The sequence below is a fragment of the Haemaphysalis longicornis genome, unplaced genomic scaffold, assembly GCF_048455015.1.
Source record: "Haemaphysalis longicornis isolate Haplotype H1 unplaced genomic scaffold, Haemaphysalis longicornis Haplotype H1 scaffold_2, whole genome shotgun sequence".
Classification (NCBI taxonomy): Eukaryota; Metazoa; Arthropoda; class Arachnida; order Ixodida; family Ixodidae; genus Haemaphysalis; species Haemaphysalis longicornis.
Window position 1 is genome coordinate 104,551,414 of NW_027526295.1, and position 23,917 is coordinate 104,575,330.

Here is a 23,917-nt window from a genome sequence, read left to right on the forward strand (position 1 = left end):
TCGAGATTTCGGCGCACGTTAAAGATCCCCAGGTGGTCAAAATTAATCCGGAGCCCTCCACTACGGCGCGCCTCATCGCCTGCGTTGCGTCGGCGCGTTAAACCCTACAATCAATCAAGTCGGAGGAGCGAGAACATTGAAACGTAGTTTGAATACTCGTTTAATTGGACGCTATATACTGGGTTTTATTTTGGTTCGTTGATGCTCATAATCTCTAGTTTTTTTTTTTAATTTTTGCAAGACTGGATCTTTTGCCGCCTGTTTTGGTCAGGTGACCCAATTTTGTGCCGGCATCAGCTCTGGTGTTACAGACGACGCGGTGACTCAGTTAATACAAAAAAAAAATAAAGAAATGAGCAAACAAACGCGATGGCTCAGTGGGTAAGGCGTTGATCTGATGAGCCGAAGTTTGAGGGTTTGATTCGCGGTAGCGCAGCCGCTTTCCGGATGGAACCGTAAAGCAAAAACGCCCGTGTGTAAATGCATACCAAAGATACGGAAGTATTTGAAATTATTCCTAGCCACAGGCTCCGGCGGGCCTCATATCCCTGCTGTGGCTGCGGCACGTAAATTACGCAAAACAGTTGTTTTAGCTTCCGGTGGAGAGGCACTTCGGTGTGATGGCGTCAGCTGCGTGCAGGGCTGGCGACGGAGTCTGCCGAGCATGCTACCACCGACAGGGCGTAGAACAAACTTCCCTGCACAGGCGCGACCCCTGTCGAAAATGCGCATCCCTTCTTTCGTAACCGTCGTAGTATCGTATCATTGTCATCCTTTCCGCACTGCAGTTTCGACTGCGCCATATTCCATATTCAGCCGAGCCTTCGCATTTGGCGGCCTCAGTCGTAACTTGCGGGTGGAAGTGGTGACGTTTTTCCGCGGATGCTTGGTGAGCACAGGCGATTACAGACGGCAGGCCCCACAGAGAAATCCAAAAAGGAGCCTAATAACGCTATTGCTTTAAAACCAATTATCAAGCTTGCCAGTGCAGGCACTGCAAGTCGCCACTTCTTGCCCCTGTGGAGAGGGCAGTTCCATGGCCACAAGTGTGGTGTTGGGGCGATTGGATAAAGGCAGGTATGAGAAGGGGGTATCTCCGAAGGGCCCTGAAAGGGCAACAGAAGCGCGGCGTGTTATCGCAACGATACGAAGCCCAGCGGCGACAGACAGTCGTGTGTTGGAGCTGACAGCGAAAATCCGGCAGGAAGGAACTCAGCCCAAGGAAACCTTGCCTCTCGTGTGCACTGCATCCACAACGGCTGTTTGAAAATGTCGACGGAGAAAAAGCCCTCGCTGTCGGGACGTCTTGCCGTGGTGACTGGGGGCGGAGGCGGTATCGGAGGGGCCATTTGTCAAGTGTTGGCCGAGAGAGGAGCGAGGGTAATCGTGGCTGACATAAAGCTGGATTTGGCGCAGGCGGTTCTCAAGACACTCCCAGGTAGGTCTACGAGTCTCATGCGTTTACCGTCGGTGACTGCGGAAATAAGGGCCTTCAAACGAAATATCGAACCTCCCCCACCAAACGTTCTCGTTTTGTGCTGTATATGTCACTGCTATGCGGGCTTTCGCTACAAAGGAAGCGCAATTGCGGGATTTCGGAAATGTACAGGAATAACGCCGGCCTTTCAGCGATCCTAAATTTATAAATTTCTATTCTGGAGACGATTTTCCTGCACATCTTTGGCTGCCTGTGCAAGCTAACGCTTCCACCATTTATACTGAGAATTTTATACACATACTGCTACCGACAACATAGCAGAGTGTTGATTGTTCATTATGCGCTTAAAAACAAACGCCGAATAATTTGAATCTCACTTGGAAGACAAAGACCGGTAGAGCTAAAGGAAGCTGTAAATGAGGAAATGGGAACAAGAATGGCTTTTTTTTTGCGTCATTCAAACCTGCTAGCTGATCTACATGAACATATACATAAGAACAATGGGGCGCATTGTAGTGCATCCACGACGAGTAGTGTAAAACGTTGTCCCAGCATGCGCCATTCTTCATTTATATCGTTTGTGTTGTTAATCAAAAACATTTTCACGATACACTTCTGCGCAAATGTCAACGTTTGTAAGGGTGCGAACGCACTCATGTCGACAACAACATACTTAAAAAACGTGACGTCTTGAAGTGCCTCAGCCATGCCAGCTAAAGTAACATCCGATAAGCGCTACCCAATACGCCTCTGTCAAGAGGCTGACAAGCCTTATCATCACCTCTACAATTTGCTCTACGTACGGCCAAACATTGGTTTGGCACGGGGCATGCCACTGTATTCTTGTTCTTTAAAGAAAAATTGTGCCGCTGTGTGGTTACTGAAAAACATTCACCATCTAATTGTCCGGCGACAATTTTGACTTTATTTCAAGCACAATGAAGGTGCACTTGCGCAATTAGTTTCGCCTAATCTCATGGATGGTGATGGGCAACTTTAAAAGAGCACATTGATTCAGAGTGTTATAGCAAGATCGAGGCGGTGGATACCTCCTCAGTTTGGGTGTTTTGGTGGACACCTCTCCTGACCACTCGGAGGTGCTCTGTAGTGTCTTTATACTTCTGGGGTTTGCGATCAGGGTGCGGTCGCCTGGTGGAGACGGCCGGAGAGCCCGCCACCGCGCACATGTGCAGTCTATGACAAAATTGGGCAGGCCACGGTGCCGGCTTCCGGAGGGTGGGCATGGTCCTGCAGGGGCGCTTCCATTGCCACTGCGGGCTTATTGAGTGGGTAAAGAGGGTGAGGGGAACTTTTGCTCGTGCATTGCAGTGCGGCTGGCCCTACAAGTGCGGCGCGCGTTCGGATCCGCAGCGCAGGCGCTTCAATGTACTAAGATGCAAGGAGGCTTCATGTAAATGTGGTATCACGTTCTTTCAGGCGATACCGCTAACTGTCCTGCAGCTTCTTGTCTTTCTCTCAAAAATTGCGCCAACATTTTTTGCGAAACCTGGGTTATTAATTCTTCCAGTAGGCGCCAAATGCCCTTTTTAAGATCCATCCAGGCATTTTTTTTTTGGCCCGCGCACACGTTCGAGATCACGCGACCACGCAAATAAAATAGAGCGTGTCGATACAAGGTCATGGATGTCCGTGTCCAATAGGTGAAATCTTTTGTTCCTTACCTTGCAAATTAGTCACTACGGTCTAATAGCCAAACGAAAGCAACCCCAGTGGTGCAACCTCAGAAAAACGCAATCTCGTGGTGGCAGCGAATAAGCAGGACACATCGCGACAATGTAGACTCAGCAGAATCAAAATAGTGTTGCATTGTTTTTTAATTGAGCTGTTCCAACGAAGTCTGGCGTCGTTGACAGTTTTTGAACGTTAATCTTTGGAGCAGTTTCAGCCGCATTTGAAATCAAATAAAACATAACCAAAAGTTTGTGCGTTAGTCTCCTTCACTACGACAAACTAACCGTTTTATAGCGCAATTCAACGCGGTACGACAATACTGGTTTCAACAACGTGTCCGATATAACAATAGTCATTTCCTACATGTTCCGTTGTAGGGACTTCGCCTACCGGTACTGTCAGCCAAGGTCGACTACAGTCATCAAGACCTGCAAGAAATGAGCGCTGTTACCAATACGACAATCCACAACGTGAATTGTTGGCGCCGCGTCTTCTACCTTCACGGCCCTCGGAATAACGTTTTAACTTACCGTTTTTCACGGTCCGCTCCGACAGCAAGTGGGAGTGCCATTGCGCATGCGTGGCTCACTCCGGCGCATGCCGCGTCAGGGGAGCGGGGCCCCACTTGGCTGCCGGTAGGTTGCCTCGATTCCAGCACATCCCCGCCATGCGTGGTGGAAATACATATAACTTGGCGCCGCCATTTCGGGTCACCCGCTCGCCCCGCAGTAAGTCACTGTAGTAAGACCATGCTATATTTCTCGCCGAAACGATGATTAGTCGCGAAGTTTGAATCATCTTATCTGTTTCGCCTTGCCGAATCTCTTGGGAAACGAAAACAACTCTCCGTTGAGCACTTCGACCCACTAGCGGCGGCAAGGGACCGTTCAAAGGGTGTCTCTAGCCTGTGCGGCGGCACTGACATCGATGCGCCCTACTCGTCGGGTTCGCTAAGCGAACCGCAGCGGCAGCTGACGCTACAGCGCGGCATTGTAGTAGGGCTGCCCCCCCTCCCCAATAGGCGAACGCTAATGGGAACTTAATTTTGTTAGTTGAACCGTGAGCCACGAAACCGCCAACACGCTTCCGAATAGGCAAAGATGGCAAACACCCCTACGAGGTTTAGAACGGAAGTGAAAGCTGTCGACCGAAGCGCAAGCCTACTTCTATGCAGCTCCAAGAAAGGCCTTGTCATGCCTTGTCATGCCTTTATAGGCCTTGTCATGCCTATTAAAAAATTGAACGGCTTCTTTTAAATTATTTAGGACCATTATATCGTGTCAGCGACTAAATTATATGAAAAAGGTAAAATAAGAGAATAAACATGGTATTTTACATTAGTTGAGTAACCAAAATACCAATTTTAATATTTATTTTCGGATGAGGTTTTGGCTGATAAACCCACTGGGCACGACCAGTGACGCAAATGATTCCCCGTCGAGGGAGGAACGGTTATTGCTACGCTCGCTTTTCTGCTGCTGACGCTCCGGTTGTGCTGAGCCGGCCGTCAAAAGTGGAGCAGACCGCCAAAAACCTTCAGCTAAAACTCTCTAATGACTCCCGTGTTAACGTGGCTGCGCTAGCCGTGAGGGAGGAGTCCATGGAGGGGCATCTCCGTGCCCTCTCATCTTCGGGGTGTCGGACGTGCTATACGGCGATGAAGACCGGCAGCAACAAGTCTGCGCTGAATCGTTGCTGTTCCATAACAAGGGGGTAAGGGGGGGGGGGGAGGGGGGCTATATATGAAACCAAAAATGCACGTAGAAAGACCTCTTAGTTAAGAAAACACCGCAAAAGAAGAGCCGGAGGAACACGTGGTGCCAATCACGCCTTGACTCAAAATGATTTGAAAGCAATGATATCTTTTCGTTGAACAACAGTTACGAGCTCCAACAAGCACAAACACTGCAATAGTTACTCCGCTTTCGATATGGAACTGGCCAAGTTCAGAAAGCCTTTTCGCGTTTCGTGAAACACTGTTATGTTAGTTTTAGTAATAGCAGCATTGTTGAGAAACTTAACGATCGCTAGTAGTTTAGTTTAGTCCAGGAGTTTATCAAAGCGGCTTTATTTTGTAATCTTCACCCGCCGCGGTGGCTCAGTGGCTAAGGCGTTGCGCTGCTGAGCGCGAGGTCGCGGGTTCGATTCCCGGCCGCGGCGGCCGCTTTTCTGATGGAGGCGAAAAGCAAAAACGCCCGTGTGTACGAGATTTCGGCGCACGTTAAAGATCCCCAGGTGGTCAAAATTAATCCGGAGCCCTCCACTACGGCGCGCCTCATCGCCTGCGTTGCGTCGGCGCGTTAAACCCCACAATCAATCAATCAATTTTGTAATCTTCTCTGGATACGGGCGACTATGTTGCAAGGTAAAGAGCATTATGTTTTAACCTATTGCACATGGCCATCCAAGACCGCGTATCGACGCGCTCTATTTCAGTTGCGTGGCAGCGTCATCTCTAATGTGTGCCGGAAAAAAAAAGTTTCATGTCTTGCGAAGAGCATTTCACGTCTATAGGAAAAATTGCAATAGCAACAACACAGGCGTCACAAAAAAGTGCACGTGTGCATTTTGAGACAAAAACAAAAAAAAAGTTTGTCGCCATTACGCCCTGCGAAAGTGGCTGTCCGGAAAAGCTATTGTAAACCACTAAAAACTGTGATGGAGTGGGTATGTAATGTTTCTTGTCACCTCGCCGGGCTTGTCGCTTGCGCTCGGCTAGTGTCACTAGATAAGGGTTCAGAGTATCGGCACTGTTTTCTCATAATTGCTCGGAGCCGTCGCCATGATCATTGATCAGTTCGCAATACGTACCCGCCGCGGTGGCTCAGTGGCTAAGGCGTTGCGCTACTGAGCACGAGGTCGCGGGTTCGATTCCCGGCCGCGGCGGCCGCTTTTCTGATGGAGGCGAAAAGCAACAATGCCTGTGTGTACGAGATTTCGGCGCACGGTTAAGATCCCCAGGTGGCCGAAATTAACCTGGAGCCCTCCACTACTGCGCACCTCATCGCCGGCGTTGCGCCGGCGCGTTAAACCCTACAATCAATCAATCAGTTCGCATTACGTGACATTTGTTTACACTGCGACCGTTCATGGGGGCCGCTTTTTCTTGTATACGCGCTATAGTCGGTCAGCTCTGGTAGGCTAAGCTTGTCCTCTTTCCCTGCGGCTGCGCGCGAGTGACGTCGTTCCGAATACGAATCAAAGACAATGCGTGTAACAGCAGTTAGGCAGCAGAAATGTGTTCAGAGATGCCCTTTTGCTCCATCTTCGGTAGTGGTGTTCACAAACGACGCGGCCGAACTTAACGACGAGGCCGTAGATGCGGCAATCTCGCAACACTGATGAACGGCAAAATGTCCGCCCTTGCAGACTTGCGTTCCTTAGTTGTGGTACCCTAATACGTTATTTGTTGACACGAAGCTCGCCTTCTGTGGCGGCAAATGCTGGGTCCTGTCTAGCCTGACGCATTCGCTCGACATCTTGCGCAACAACTGCACTTTTTAGAGACACTAGATCTGCCTTGTCTTCAAAGGTAATCTGCAAACATAAACTTTACCATGAACACGGTGGAGGGCTTATCATCCCCAATATGGTTTCGATACTTGTTTTGTGGTTGCCTTAGAGGAATTCTGAGCTCTATGCTGTATGCCTGATCAGCATGACACATGCGCTCGGCGTCTTAGGCCTTGGCGCCTAGGAACTTTTGCCCACGACGATGAAACCGTTGGGGGCGGGGGAGAGGCATACAGTTTTGCTGTAAAAGCCCGAACAGAGAGCGGCATTGCCTGAAAGAACCCGATACTGAATTCAACCTGAAGCCTCCACGCCACTTTCTTCATTAAAGCGCCTGCTCCGCGAAATCGCCCGTGCCCCGCACTTGTCCCGGCAGCCGCACTGCGATGGCAAAAGCGAAAGTTTTCCTCGTTTTCGTTTTCCTCGAACCGCGGCGCCCCTGCAGGGCCCCATGCCCACTCCGGCCACCACCGTTGTTGCCTTAGAAAATTTTGACGGACTGTAAGTAGCGCACACGAATTTATATGTACATAACAACTCGACTTCTACACCACTACTGACGGTACTTACAATTCGTGTGTTTGGAATTACAACCAACTTATTTTCCCCGTATGAATGGGAGTGCCGGGTTGCGTATCTTTGGTCTTCTCCGCTCAGGACGCACAAAAGAATGGTTCAGAATTTTATGAGAGCCGCCCGCACTTGTGTCCTTAAACAGGGGAACACACTTGACCCTGCGGTAGCAGTTAGCGCTTTCATATTTGTGTACAACGGCATGATCGATTGATACACTTTTATCAGGAGAGCTGTTTAAGCTTTTATTTCTGCCGCCCAGAGTTGCCTAAAAAATAACAAAATATATTAGCCTTCCAGTCTGTGAAGAAGGATGAGCTGCGAAGAGGGACGCAGTGCACAAAATGCACGAAACAAAACACCTTTGTGTGTGATTTCCGATCGAGAAATTAGCATTTAGTGCATTGAACCTTTGACGGACTCGACATTTATACCAGTGGACAAACATGGACCTGTCTGTTTCCCTCCCGTATCGTAGGCATCTTTGTGTCTGCGTAACACACCAACCCAATCCGCTGGGCCACTGAGGACACCGGAAAGTTCGCGTTGTGGCGGTGGACGTGCACGTTTAACCTCTCGTGCGCACAACGGACATGCCATCAGTTAGGGCATGAAACCTATATCTGCGCGTGCAACCCCCCCCCCCCCTTTCCTCCACTCCCAACTCGTGCCTGATAAACGGGCAACCAGTTATCTGCGCGTGTTTATAAGTGATAGGCATTGCCAAACTGATTCATTGATTTCAGGGTCCAATGCACCGACGCAGCACAGGCGATGAGGCGCACCGAAGTGGATGGCTCCGGATTAATTTAGACCATCCGGGGATCTTTAACGTGCGCCGCAATCCTGTACGCACGGGCGCCATTGCCGAAACAGTCACTCTGAAAGTAATTCAAGCTGAACCAGAAATATTGGTTCACGTCGATGTTGATATTCATCCGGAGAGATTCCCAGCTACTCGGTGAGCTAGAATGTGCGGTGGAAACCGCGGCGGCAGCGGCTTTCTGCTGTTTTCGCACCCATTCGCGCTTCTGTACGGAAGACGCTCCTTCGATTCTGTCTGTTCTTCCCCCGAATGAACGACACGTGTCCGTACATAGGCGTGAGAACCTGGAAGGACTCGAGCTTTATTCTAGTGGACAAACATTTTGCTGTCTGTTTCCGTAACGCGTCGTAGGCATCTCGCTGTCTGTGTAACACACCAACCCAAACTCAAACCGCTTGACCATTGAGCACAGCTGACTTGTGGCATTTGGCCGCAAGGCTTCCACTTTTAAATTTCCCCCCAGCCGAATGCGTATGTCATCAGTAGCGGCATAAATACTAGCTGTGCATGCACGCTCCCCTTAAAGGGACACTGAAGTGATTTGTAAACAATGCGGGATTACGAGCGCAAACTGTAGTACGGAGTCCCTGGGCCCTGTTTCGACCACTCTGTGCGCGTTTACGCGAATTTATTTGGTAGAAAAAATCAATTCGAAAATGCTGTCCTCCTCTCTTTACGCTCGCCCATTTTCTGTGGCGTTTTCGTGTGACGTCAGCAGGAGAGGAGCTGACAATTGGCTGCGCTACTACACGGCTCCCTGGCCTTCAGACAGAGTCAGTCGGCCCAGCGTTTCGTCCGCCGGCCACCGACGGGTCGTCGCAATTCGTTCGCTCAGTTGAAACGAAGCCAGGACACGTTTGTGAATGGAAGAATCTGCCTTTCTTTAATTGGTTAGTTTGTACACTGTATCTAGCTCCAAGTCAAGGTCGCTTCACACAAGCGCTGCACAAGCGCACATGCGACGCTTCGCTGACTGGTATGTAAGTAGGAAAATATAAGGCCTCTTAAAGGCGGGAGAAGAGTCAGCGAAGACAATATAGGTACTAAGGAAATAAAATCAACTGATATTTTTACCGTACAGCGTAAAACTAGGGTGCGGGAAGCACTTCTTTGCGCTGGGCGAACAAGCAGAGCGGTCAGCACCATGACTACGCATCTGCAAACGCTTTCCCGTCTACAAAATGCAATTGCTAGACGTGAGCTATTGTGGAAACTCGGGGGATGCTTACTGCACGAGCGCAATACAACAAATAGTCACCTAAGCTGCTTGAAATACTAAAACTAAATAAAAGTGTAAACTGGTTATCTTATCTTTTCCATCGCCGCCAGCGGCCCCCTGTGTGCTAGATATGTCATCGCAGTCGTCTGGGGTGCTAGATATGTCATCGCAAGTGTTTTGCCAGTGACAAGTTCGAATCGCCGCGGGTACATGCTATTTTTTTATGAGTTACCTTTTTTGTTTTTCGCCGATGTTTTCTATACTGAGTTCACCTTTTTTTGAGCCGCAACGTTCATTGCTCCACGAACTAGTCCACAGAACTCGCGCAGGCTGGCACTGCCGCGCTAGCGAGTTCTCGTTGGCGTGCTGTTGCCATAAGCACCGACTGCTTGCGGGCAGTGGGCACAGGCCAGAATCAACAGACTCTTGGCCTGGTGCGAACACGCTTTTTACGATACAGGCATGAGCGAGGCAATCTCCATATATGGGGGAAAAGCGCATGCATTTGAGCGTCTGCGGGGACGCGGAGGGCGTTCATGCACTGCGTATGCCTCGGATAGTGAATGCTACGATTCCAAGCCGTCCTGGCAGGCTTATCTTATGCATTTTACAGCCGACAACATGGCAGAAGCGCGGTACTACGATAACTGGGATATTGAGAATGTCCATCCAACGACGCCATCGAATGTCAAACATGTTGTTTTACAGACCGAAACCGAAACTTGTTTGATTGCTAACCTTGGGCATCGTCCAATCACGGCGCTCCCTCCTCCCAACGTCACAGCTTAGTTTGTACGGCCGCCGCAAACCGCGCATGGTAGTTTTTCTTCTTTCGCGCTTTGTAAAATAATTACCGATATATCAACCGGATAAACGATGAAAAGTGTGCTAATTTGAGCCAGTCTACACAGTGCAAGCAAAAACGGGAGCTTGACAAATTTACTTCAGTGTCCCTTTAACCCACCCAAACCGGGGTACGCATAACCCGGCACCAAGGAATGGGTGCGTGCTCACGCGGAAAGAGTGAAATACACGAGCGAAAATGCCGGGCGGAAAGTTTTTCATGCCGAAAAAAAACCCGCCCGCATCTTCCCACGGGGGGAACTCGAGTAAATGCGTCGCAGAGTGGTGGGGGTATCGCGTGAATGTTGCGTAATTGGGTATGGTTTGGGAATGCTTCATTGTTATTTCGTCTTTATTATTCTTATTTATTGAATGAAGGAGAAGCGAAGGCAAGGAGTGTAAAGTTAGTCTGTCTTTATTGCTTAGTGCCGTCAAGCAAAGCGTCAAGTCAAGCGAAAGCCAAGCAAAGACGCCCTTGACTGAATTCCGAACGCGCGCTCCGCCGCTTAAATACACACCGCCCGCGTTCGAGGGAGAGGAGTACGGGGGAGAGACGCGCATGCGCACACTTCCGTACACAAGCGCGCGAACTTTCCACGCACCCACCACGCCGTTATCACGTGTACACGCCGTGCCGCCGTTACTGTTGAGCGCGACGCAGCGCACGGGTAGCTACGACGCATGCGCGCACAGACGCGCTCCCCCCGCACCGCTGCAGCTGTTGTTGAGAGCGACGGAGCGCACGGGGTACACGCGCTCCTCCCGCACCGCCGCACCTGTTGTTGAGAGTGAGGAGGGTACGGGGAAGGGACGCGCACCTGCGTCTCGATGCGACGCGCATGCGCAGTGAGCGTGTGGACGGCGCCGACAACATCGACGAGTGCCATCGCGAGCCTAAGAAATGCTCCGCATTTAGAAGAATTATTGGTGGGTGGAGGGTTCCCTCAGGCAGCACACTCTAGATGGCACGGCGACTTTACTCAGCGTTCCCGCGTGGTGGTGCCTGCCGAGGTGCCGATGCGCCCACCGGCGGAGCGGCTTTGTCGTCGGCTTTCGTGACAATTGTTTTGGGCCTATTTTGGCGCAGCTTCGCGTCCATTGCGCACTTCCTTCGTCCGGCTTCAATGACGGGTTCGACAGCACTTCCTGGGTAACCAGCACCCGCACAAATAAATTCGTCGTACCACAAAGATACGTTACGGATTGGTTTCAGGGCGTAAAGGCAAGATGTACAAACCACATACAGACATCTGACCGCTAGAGAAACGCTACCATTTGCGAATTGCTTGCCACGAATGGGACTCCGTTTTTTAAATTGGTGAATACCAATTCCGTTTTGTTTTAACAGGTATTGCAAAAGGGGAAAGGAGCAACTGATTCTGAGAAATGACGATTATAAAAGTTCCCTCACTTTCTCGCAATTCTCAAACGTAATAAACTAATTAGTTTAAATCGGTATAAATGGAATGACTAAGCTCACATGCTGAATTATTTCGCTGTTTGCGCTTGTGTGGCGCGGTGGTGCAGCAGCTACCACATCAGGATGCCTAGGTTCCGCTGTCTCGCCCTCAAAAAGACGCTCTTCTCCGTTTTCTTTCTCCCGACTCAAGGCCGGGCTACAGCGGCGGCGTCCGCCGCTCTAGCCCGGCAGTGGCCGACGCATTTGCTGCGTTCGGGACGCTGCCTCCCTGAATTCCAGGTAACGGTTGGCAGAATTTATGTTTTCACTCTTTGTTGAGCCACATGTGTGAATTGAAGTGACGTCCCATGCGGAATTGTTGTGGGGGTCGTTTAAAGCTTTGCTTTCAAACGGCCTTCACAGCATGGACTGCAGTCAATTTTTCCACTTCTTGTGTTTTTCAGTGTTGATGTCTTTTGCAGGCGTGGTCCTTGTGATATACAAACAATAGTACTGATTAATATATAAGAAACTCACTTGTACCTTTCATTTATATACTAGCAAGCTTTTCGTCAATTGTGCTAATTGTTAAAACATTCCCAACATTTCGCGATTTACTGTCGTGTTAAAACTCAATCAAATATGATTGCACAGCTTTAACTATCTCGGGATTTCTTGCTGAAATTGTTCCTTACTGAATATTTTTTTCGCTTTTTTTCCGTAAACTTTCTGCCTCGTAATCGACCCTACGCTTACCGGTAAGATTCCAGCTACACAAGAAAATTGATTTTATCCATGGCAGCTAAATACCATTTGTTGTGATGTTGAATGCATGAGCCCTGAATTCGCTGCACTGCCTACATGGCTACCTCATTAAAATGCCGAGATGGAATCTGGGTCTTCTAAAGTGATCCTCTTTATGAACTCGTTTCCAATTGCAACTATAAATCCAATGCGCCTGCTCTGCTTCCATTACCTTTTTGCTTGCGGCATCTCTTTAGGTATAGAAAAAAATTGCGCCCACCTCCCCTCGCGGGAACCCTGGTGTGATGAAACGCATCTAATGGGGGGTTCCATTGGCGTTTTTCATCGTATTGATTACGCTTATAGCAGGAATTCTCACGCGAAGGGGAGGTGGGCGTAATTTTCCATTTCCGCCATGCAATGCACATGCGGTACACGTATGCTCAGGTGCGGTCTTTATTGCAGACGAGAATGAGTGCCTTGTGGTCTCGACGATTAGGGGCCTGACGTTAAGGGCTCGACGATTGCATCAAGCAATCGTCGAGTACTGCGAGAGAGTGCAAGCGTAACGCGGACGACCGTCGACTGAGACCGTCGGAGCGTGGCATGCTGCTTTATATTCACAGCACCCGAAGGAGAGGAGAGCGCGGAGAGAGAGAGTACTGCACATGCGCAGCACGCACAGCGCCGCCCACCGGCGCCTAGCAACGGAGTGAGAGCGCGCTGCGCCAACACGGAGCTGTTTGGGAGAGAGTGTTCGCTATCGGAGAGAGGAGAGGAGGAGAGCCACAGCTGTGCGGACAACGCCGGACAGACGCAGGAAGGACAGAGGGGCGAGCATGAGATGCATTGCATCTAAAATGCTAGCCTTGAAAAACCTGAGATATTGTCAGTTACTTAGGAGACAGAGAAGGTTCAGCTCTTCGCTGAATCGTGAAGATACCACGTATGAAGTGCGAGGCGAGAATGGCGAGCGGTGATGATATATTTAGCCGCTTCTGCCAAAAAAGACCTGATAACCTCATGATAGTGATGTCATACAATAACTTCGATAAAACCACAGCACCGTACACGTGCGCCACCCCCGTAATAAGATGCCTCGTGTGAATAACATACCGTGTCTGGCCAACTTAATTGACTGCTGATTCAGAAACGATACCTGCGGCTTTATGTGGTCGAAACGACTTATTTGCCCTTGAAGGGAATCCGAAAATAGGCGCCTTTTAATCAATCTGTCAATAAATAAAAGGTGTCGCTTTCATTGTTCTCTCCGTTCCTTCTGGTGATGAGTTATGTTAATCGCTTAACTCGGTAACTACCGCTGCCGTCACCTGCAGTTAACTTGTTCTATTCAAATTCCATACCTCCCTTTCAGGTGAAGCGGATCACAGGGCTGTGGAGCTGGATGTGAGTAAATCAGGTTCTGTCGAGCACCTTTTCGAGTTCATCCAAGAAGTGAACGGTGGTGTTCCCGCCACGATAATCGTCAACTGCGCGGGCACGGGCGCACCCTTCACTCCGATTTCCAAAGCGAGTGAGGAGGACTTCGACCGCATCATAAATGTCAACCTCAAGGTAAGTTTATAGTGCAATATGGCCCAAGTCTGTGAAAACAAGACGCGTAAAATTATCACACCGAGATAACTAGATGGAGGGTAGGCAGCATATAAAAGTATGACATCCTTCCAAATAGCACAGCGCCGGCCACCCTTAACAAAGCTGCCCACAATTAACGGTAATCACATGGATGAAGATTTTCTTGTTAAAAGGACCCGTACGATTGAAGAGATACCACATGAAATTATTTAAACTGTTGAAAACAACTTGAAGGTGTTTAACGAGCGTCGAGATCTCTACCCGCATCGGGGTCTATGTTTTGACCCCGTCTTCATGCAGCCGTCGTGGCACAGAGTGTATTCTCCCCCTCGTCACGGCACACGTCACCTAGTGCATTCAAGGTGACGGTATTCGCGATCCCGCGGACACTGAGTCAGCACGCTCACGCTGTAACCAACCGTGGCAATGAGTTCTGAGGTGAGGGGTCGAAACCTTACCCGGTGGTCGTTGGAGCCCTGGTAAAGCTTGGTCATGTGGGCTGCCTGTCTGTCTACCAGGCAGGAAGCTCAGGGACGTCGCCGGCCTTTATGGTAAAGCAACCTAACAAAGCACCCCAGTACCCTGATTTATGTAATGACTCATGGCATTTTTGATCGCCACCTTCCCTCCGCCCGAAAAAAAGATCGGCCCCTGAAAAGAGCTCACACCGAAGAATCTTTTACAATCGTTCTTTCTACCATTTTTTCTAACCCGGATAATTACTCAAGCTTCCTTGCCATCGAGCTAGTTGACACAGCAAGACCCTTTGCTTCACTGCCCTTATTCCTGGTGTCGTAATTCCCGCGAAAGTGTCATAAGCAAAACTATCAGGCTAAACATCGATCAGGGCGAGAGAATCCTTGTCGAAGTCAACACACAAAAACAAGTGGTTAACCTCCTCTCCAAAACCAACATCCTCGATCTGGACATCAGCGTGACACCCCGCCCGAGCCTGAACAGCTCCCAGGAGGTAATGTCTGAGCGACACCTGCTAAGTGAAAGAGATGTCGACCTGCTCGGAGGCCGGGCGTTACGGCTGTCAGGCGCATCACAATCTGAAGAAATTGCAAGAAAATCCGCACAAAAAAACGTACATAATCTACCTTTAATTGCTCCAGAATACGCGAATACAAAAATACAGGCTTTATTCACTGTTCTGTCCCGCCGTGCGCTCTGAACCCACGGCTCTGTTTCAAGTTCCAGTGGATCAGGCACGCACTAGCTCCTTCCGTGGCCTGCTTATCTGCGCAAAGTGCGCCACTGTCATTCTGGGCACCGAAGAGATGGACACGGCGGTACCCGCCGCGACTCCCACCTACGCCTCACCGCGTGTGCCGCCCGTGGCGCTCCTGATGAACTTGGTGGTGGCGGCGAAGCCAAAGAGCTCCTGAAAAGGGTGCTAAGTCAAGGGGGGGGGGGGGGGGGTGGGGGGCTCCGTGGGTGTCTTCCGCGACACCCGGATGGATGGCATGGATGTCGCATTGTTTCTGCTCGCATCTCAGCGTAGGAAACGGGCAGCGTCGTCTAAGTAAACAGATAAGACCAAAACGCCTTTGCAAGAATAGTAGCTCTGGACGACAATACATAAGCCCATAAAACACACTCCAGTGGTTTGTAATTGTAAATAATGGAAACAGAAAGCCTTATTCAATGGAACTGTAGAGGCCTCCATAGAAATTTTGATCTGTGCAAGACACTGCTTGCAAATCAGCCAAGTGTTATGTGCCTGAAAGAACTTCATCCTAAAGTAAACACACAAACGTTCCTAACTACATGATATTTAGAAACGACAGGGATGACTTCACACACTCTTGCGTGGTGTGGCCATCGTAGCCAGACAGACAGACAGACAGACAGACAGACAGACAGACACAGACAGACAGGCAGACAGACAGACAGAACAACTTCATTTGGCCACAGCTGGGGCTATCAGGCCGGCGACGCCTTCTCCGTCGTCCGTCCTCAGAATGCCACCTTATCAATTTACACTCTGTAATTGAGGGGGTAGCAAATCATGCAATGTTATATAATTGGTGTTTAACCGTACGCCCCGTTACCCTACACACACGGCCGACACGTTACCATACGGACCCTCTGGAAACTTTCCCACACCTGTACAATAAAATCTGGCCTTTGGGGCACATTTCAAGGTTTTGGAGAGATTCTGTAGCATTGGTTTTGTTGGTGGAGGGGAAGGACCCGCCTTCCCCTTCCCATCACCCTGACAAGCTACCTGTGCAAGCGTCTCGAGAGATGATCACTAGGAGGCTTGTGCATTTTCAGAGTACCATGGTCTTGAGAGCTGCCGGGAAGGCTTCAGGGTAGGGCAACTCACTAACGATGAACTTGTGGCCCTTGAGCCGTACATCAAGGATGCCTTCGTCTATAAACAGTTTAACATAATGGTGTTCTTTGACCTTGAGAATGTTTCCGACTCCGATTGGCGTTATGGCATCGTTAGTGTCCTTAAGTCGTTCGTTGTATCGGGCAACATGTTGAACAACGTTGCTTGTTACACGTCTAAAGGGACATTTATGGTGAGGGTTGGCTCTGCACTCTCCAGGATTTACGTGCGGGAAAATGGCGTGCCTGAAGGTAGAGGTTTGATCTCCACGTTGTACATAGGCATGATAAATTTGCTTCCGAAACCATTGCCACCATCAGTCTCCTGTTAGTGTATGTGGACGACGTACAGGTATCTTTAAAATGATAGACCATTTCTATATATTAATGCCAAGTCGAGCTTGGTGTAAAGAAACTTGATCACTGGGCAGAGAAAACTGGCTTGAAATTGCGCCCTGCGACAAAAACCTGAGGTATATTGTCAATGACGCGTGGTTCCTGGTCTGATCCTGATATTACACTCAGTGGTGATTACATTCTTGTAGAAAAGCAGAACAAGTTTTTAGTAGTAGTGTTCTGCGGAAAACTGGCATCTATCGCACACATTAAAGCCACATAAACATAAATGCCTAAAAGCAAACATTCCGAACGTCCCTTGTCACCATTCGTATGGTGCAGAGAAAGAGAGAAATAACTTCTGTCTCCGAAATTAAGAGCTTGCGCTCCCTCTTAAGAGTTAGTCAGTAAAGAGATTTTGGTTCCTTGTGGCTTCTTCGGCCATCTGTAGAAGGTGCAGTTGAATTAGGGGATAAGAGCAGTGTACCAGGCTTTCCGAGTTCACTGAGCATTTGATGTGTATGGGCGGTAGGGGCCGCAGTTTATTCTGGAATTTCCACATAATGGGCCTAACGTCTGCGTGTATTTACCGTTTAGTATAGTATCGGTTAGACTGCGGCAGTGTCGCACACGGGTCAGCCACGAAAACAGCACAAAACGATGCTCGACCCATTGCTGCATTTGTTTCTTCCCCTTGCGAGTGGCGCTTTTCGTGCAAGCCCGGCCCAGAGTTACTACATTGGATGCAACAAATGCTGCCTTAAAACACCAATTAAGGTACTTAGATTTGTTACATGCCTCGAAGTTTTCATATATGAATAACCATCCCTTGAAACCAGCCCTCAACGATACACGCCTATCCTAGCTCTTTTCAAATCGCTCATTATTTGTCTACCCTTATCGCTAAAGGCGAGATAGGAGTCCTCTGGTCTTACCATCTGCGGTTTTCACGTTTATACATTGTCTTTTACTATAATTTTACCACCAGGGCCACTTCAGCCTGTTGACATGTAATAAAACCACACTTAGGCCGCAACACAACTGACTCACACAACTGCCACAGTGAAGTGGCCTTCGCAATGCTACGGATAGGGCACACACATGTGACACACGCACACCTGCTCACTGGATCTTCGAGACCCCTGTGTAGCTGGTGTGGGAAGGGCCTGTCCGTAGCCGACATCCTAATCACATGCAAGGCACTTGACACAACATGACAAACATTTCCCTGAACTCCACAGACGACACATTCCACTGCTTCCATCACTTTTTAGTCGACTAAAAGATGCTTCTTAGACAATGTGTTAAGTTTTTATCTGACATTACCTTTCCGCCCCTCTTGTCATATCCCGCGTAATCATACTGGCCCTATACACCGTCATCTAAATTGTCTCTTGTTTTCGTTTCACTTTGTTTAGACACGAGTTTTAGTATTTACGCTTGTATCACCTATTAAATAACTGGTTCTTGTACGCTATTTGCCCATGTTGTCATTGAGGTGTTACAAATTATCCATCATCACCAACTCCACCCTGTTGCTTGTGGGCTATCTTTTATGAATATCGATAACACAAAGTACCTAGATATGAGATTTTGCAGCACTTCTTGTTTCTGCAGGATAAGTATGAATGTGCAGAATTTTATTATGATTCGAAAGCTTCACTATGTCTTCTGCCGCTCATGGGCCTCAGTTTAGTGTGTGCAAAACCATGAGCGTGCACACAACTATTTACTTACCACCGACATGGAATTTTTCTTCGTATACAGCACATCCGTCAACATCGCATTCTACATCAATCATCTGCAGGGATTCCTTAAGATGTTTGGAGTGAATTGTGATCTCAGAAACCACGCAAAAACCCCACAGTCAATCCGGTTTTTAACACAGTCATGCCTGTGCATGAACCAACACTTCAACTGGACCCTTCTGGCCACACTTGCATCACTGGCAACAAAATGGCCGATTGGACGGCCGCTGCTGCTGCTCTGAAGAATGCTGTAGACATACACAACGGTACCCTACATCGACCTCAAGGCGCGCATCAGATACCTGCGTAAAACATGGCAAACACTGGAGTGAACAGACCGACAACAACCTGTGTAACGTCCACGGTTGGAAAAATACACAGCTGGCTCACACAACAAATTTACTGAAGTTGCATTATGTAGGCGAAGGATAGGTTAGGTCACGCGCATGCAATACACACACACACACGCACACGCACACGCACACGCATGCGCACGCACGCACGCACGCACACACACACACACACACACACACACACACACACACACACACACACACACACACACACACACACAAACACACACACACACACACCAGCTCACAGGATCGTCACCACCCCTGCGCAGAGCAGGTGTGGAGAACAACTAGGCGTAATTTGCATTCTAAAAAATATCTCCAATCCACGCTGTGAAAATGGTTGGAAAGCAAGGCTCTAAACAAGACCCACAACATTTGCCCATGCGACGTCACTTGAATTCACACACGTGGCTTTACAGAGTGAACCGAGAGATTCTGCCAGCCGTTACTCGGAATTAGTGGGTGCGGCGTCCCGAACGCAGCAGAGTCAGCCACGAGCGAGCTAGAACGGTGGACGCCGCCGCCGTAGCCCGGACGTGCGTCGCCAGAAAGAAAACCGAGAGGAGCGTCTTTCGAAGGGTGAGACAGCGGAACCTACCCATCCTGAATATGCTAGCTCGGGGCTACACCCCCGCGCGACACAAGCGTAGACACCGAAACAATTCTGCATGTGAGCTTAGGGATTCCCTTTCATACAGATTTAATCTGGTTACTTGCGGCAGTTTTTCGAATTGCGAGAAAGCTGAGGAAATGTTTATAATCGATGTTTATCAGGACCAGTTGCCCCTTTCGCCTTTTGTAATACCTCTTAAAATACAACCGAATTAGTATTCATCAATTTAGAAAAAAAAGCCCCATTCGTGGCAAGCAGTGCGTGAAAGGTATACCGTTTCTCTAGCGGCCAGATATCTGTATGTGGTATGCACATTTTGTTTTCCAATCGTCGGCGTTTTTTTGCCATATGAACAATTAATTTCGTAGGGTCCGGGTTACCCAGGAGGTGCTGTCTAACAAGTTATTCAAGCCGTGCGAAGGAAGCACGCAATGATCGCGAAGTTGCGGCAAAACAGGCCCGAAACAACCGCCGCAAAAGCAAACGACAAAGCCGTACCGCCGATGCACTCGCCGGCGAGCAGGCACCTCCGCGGGGGGATTGCTGGGTAAATTCACCGCGCCACCTACAGTGTTCCCAGTGAGTGGAACCCTCTCCCCTCCCTCCCACACCACCACCGCCTCCGCCACTTTAAAAAGTGTAAGGTACTTAGCGCAACACGAAATCAATAATTTCATGAACTCCCCAGAAAACATATTTTACTCCACCCATCGTACGTTGTGCCTGAGAATCCCATGTTTTCTATCAAACGTTTCTTTAAATATTTATGAGAGGTGAACTGTTTACCACTTACTTCGTAACCGGTATAATTACAACCTTGCACTTTACACCGACTATGCTCGTTCGACCTACCGTTTTCTTACCGCATTTAGGCTTTATACTGGTTGGTTCTACTTGTATTTTTTCGCGCTCTATGCCTTCACTTGGCCTTGCGTCATTAAACAACAAGCATCGTTATGATACCCTCCCTCTTGTACTCCGATAAAGACGATGTATACACGTCGAAAATGCACATGATAAGACCCGAGGATTCCTATCCCACTTTTAGTGAGAAGGGTAGACGAACGATGGGTGATTTTAAGAGAGCCGGGATAGGGAAGTATCCTTAATGACAGGGTTCAAAGGATCCTTTGAAGAAAACTTCAGAACAGTTAACAAACGTATGTACATAAGTTGACGTTTGAATACGCCATTTGTGGCATTCGACGTAGAGGCTCTGGACCGGGCTCGTACGGAAAGCGCCACACGCAAGGTGAAGAACGTTCAGCACGGGGTCGAGCATCTTGGATGCTCTTTTCGTCGCTGAGTCAGGCTGACCGACTGGCGACACTGCCGTAGTATAACCGAGACCCTAATAAACGGTAACGAGAGGCAGACCTTAGCACACTATGTTGAAATGCCAGAATAAACCGCGGTACAATATCCCCCCCCCCCGACATCACACACTTAGAGTACTCTGAAAGCTCGTTCCACAGCTCCTGTCCCCTATTGCAGCTGCGCCTTCTCCAAGTGGCTGCATAACGATTTTCACCCCGTTTCTCGCGAATAAATGCAAGCGATACCGCAAGCTTTAATCTGGTTTTAGAACAGGAGCAAAAACGCAAGCTGCTTGGTACAAGGCTCTTTCTCCTCTTCTAATACCTTTCTTAGGGCATTTTTTCGTGTTGATGTACCGAACTCTATTATCACCGTGTTCTTCATCACAGTGCGACCCGGTGCATTTCAGGAGCTAAGGCAGAGGATGATGCGCACGATGCGGTGTTGTAAACGGTTTAAGCGAAATTCACTCCTTAAGCTTTACATCAGCGCTGTTACTTCCATTCGCAGCTGATCTCTAACTTGGTGCACTCAAGGGTTTTGAATTGAAAAGGGAACGAGAATTCTTTCGCCACCGTCTCAATATAGCTTACTCTGATGAGGTATCCGCCACAGTAATAATAGCTTGCAGTCTCCAAAGCCTAACAAATCAATCCCGCCGAATGAGCGAAGCAAGGGAAAACGAGAGGCTTCTTTACGTTCCACGCCCTGGATGCTGATTCCGATATTTATGTGGTGGCTTAGGCCATAACCGTTAAGGTTTTAAATATTGATTGATCGTGGGGTTCAACGCGGCGACGAAACGCAGGCGATGGGGCGCGCCGTAGTGGAGGGCTCCGGATTAATTTTGGCCACCTGGGGATCTTTAACGTGCGCCGAAACCTCGTACACACGGGTGCTTTTGCTTTTCGCCTCCATCAGAAAAGCGGCCACCGGGGCCGGGAATCGAACCTGCGACCTCGTGCTCGGCAGCGCGATGCCTTAGCCACTGAGTGACCGTGGCGGGTAAGGATTTAAATATTGAATATTTATTCGTTCGTCGGTACAGAAGACGAAAACAGTACTGGTTCGAAATATATGGCAGGTATTTCCGCTCAATCGACGGGTAAACGGTTTGGTATTTTAAGAAGATTTAAAGAGACCGACATCCAAAATGCGCTCTTGGCGATGAAAAGGAGCCCCTATGAAAATATTCAACACCGAGGTGGCCTCAACACGGGAAACGCGTACATAGGACATCATTCATCGCTCTCTTCCATTACCAGAACGAAAACGTTCCGGCACACATTCGGTTTCCCCTTCTCGTGTAGTTTTCCCATAGGCGACAACCTTCCGTCTATTAGTATCTGTAATGAGCACTGAGATTGTCGTCCCGTCCATGCTTCTATCTCCTCGAGATGCCGGGGAGGTGTTCATTCCATACCGGTCGTGGAGGCTTCGAGGCTAAAGCGTTGTGCTGGTGAGCTGAAGGACGCCGGTTCCATTCGGGGCACGGTGGCTGCTTTCTTGATGGAGGCTAAAATCGACAACGCCAGTGTGTCGACATTCCGGTGCACGTTACAGATCCCCCCGCTCTAATAATTGATCCGGAGCCCTCCACTACACCGCGCCTCATAGCACAGGAGTAGCTCCGGCGCGTTAGACCTCCAAGACTACAAAGTTTAAAATCACGCTACGATAAAACGACACCAACGTTTCCAGCATAACAGAGGACAGTAAAAGTGTATACATTTTATGTGCTCATTGGGATCAACATATGCATAACGGCACACAATTTTTGTTTTTTACAGGGTCCATTCTTGATGTGCCGCACCGGCATCCGGATAATGCTAGAGGCAGGAGTGAAAGAGGGCAGCATAGTGAACATCGGCAGCATCACGGGCAAGGTCGGCATGAGGGGTCTGGTCAGCTACACAGCTTCCAAGGCCGGCCTGATGGGGCTCACCAAGGCCGTGGCTTTGGACGTCGCGGACAGCGGTATCCGCTGCAACGCCGTGCTTCCGGGATACACAATCACTGCAATTTCGGCATCCCTTACGGAAGAGCAAATCCGGGCCATAACGGCGGGCATTCCGCTCGGCCGGGCTGCCCAACCCCGCGATATAGCTGAAGTGGTGGCTTTCTTGTGCGGCCCCGAGAGCTCCTACATGACGGGCGCGATGGTCGAGGTCTCGGGGGGCGCAGGTATGTAGGTATTTCTGGCGTACAAATTACATGGGAAATATACATGCTGCTACCTTTTTTTTGTGTGAGAGAGGAGGCTACTGTATATTGAGAGACACGTAACCACGGTTCGTGGTTTTATGTACAGAGTGTGTTTGTTTTAAATAAAAAAAGCTACTTGCCTGGTTTGGCGAAAGCATGCACTCTGGTACCATTCTCAAGTTGTACCGCTTTGTCCCAGCTTGCCACGGTTGCGGATTCATTAGTACGATGAAATAGCGGAGGGACTTTTTGATGTTCCACGTTACCTTTTTCAATTTACTCGGAGTATCATTTGCTTACATTCAAGACATAGAATTTCAATGGTTGCACTTATTGAGTCAAAAGTGGAAAAATAACCGAAAGCACTTGGCGCAACATAGCTCACGGCGAAAACGTGTCCCTGCGTCTGTGCCCAGCGACGATCGGCAAGTGTCTCCTGAGTGAGTCTACCTGCCGCCTGTATAAATAGCCCAAACACCTGGGTGTCGTTGAAGAAGCCACGGCTCTCACGGTGCGTAATAAAGGAGGGAAAAGTGTCTGTCATTATGCCGCGGAAGGCCGCAGATTGGATGCTAAAACAACCAATAATGTGCGTACAAATAGTTACGTGGCCCAATTCTACGCTCATGGAGAAACTTAAAGCGTTTCTTCGAACACAAGTTAAAACGAGCAAAAGAACGGAAATTAACTCGAAAATCTCAAAAGCCAACATACTTCGGTCCATTTCAGGTCTACTCTATGAACTGAACGCCAATAATCCCACTTCGCGACAAAAAATACTCTTGTTTTTTACGGCTCTCAAATTTTGAGTTAGCCGCTGCGGGTAGCACCAAATTGAAATTGTATGTTCCTTGAGAGTCCCCGGCGTATAGGCGACAGACGTTGATGTGGAACGATTTAGCATGTAGCCCCAGTATTGACCAATGTAACCGCGGTAGACAGTGTGTCGCATTTGCAGGTTGCATTTGCAATCCTTGACAAAGAGTCTAGGATTGACCCGTTGAGTAGACTACGGGAACAATTAAGAGCTATGGAGTGAACGCCCCGGGTTCGAGCATTACCAATGCTGCATTTTTTCTGATTACCAGCAATTTCTATGGTGTATAATGTTCTCTTACATAAATTGTACTCATAATTGTACCTAAATTGTATTCGT

The 23,917-nt window shown here is 49.0% G+C and overlaps 1 protein-coding gene across 1 annotated transcript; it reads left to right on the forward strand.

The window, feature by feature from the left end:
* The first annotated feature begins 1,029 nt into the window (after positions 1-1,029).
* On the forward strand, positions 1,030-23,467 carry LOC144169087 ((3R)-3-hydroxyacyl-CoA dehydrogenase-like). Its single transcript, XM_077698092.1, has 3 exons — positions 1,030-1,438; positions 13,623-13,822; positions 22,347-23,467. The coding sequence occupies exons 1-3, from the start codon at positions 1,270-1,272 to the stop codon at positions 22,746-22,748; spliced, it is 771 nt and encodes a 256-aa protein (XP_077554218.1). The 5' UTR covers positions 1,030-1,269; the 3' UTR covers positions 22,749-23,467.
* Positions 23,468-23,917: the final 450 nt, after the last annotated feature.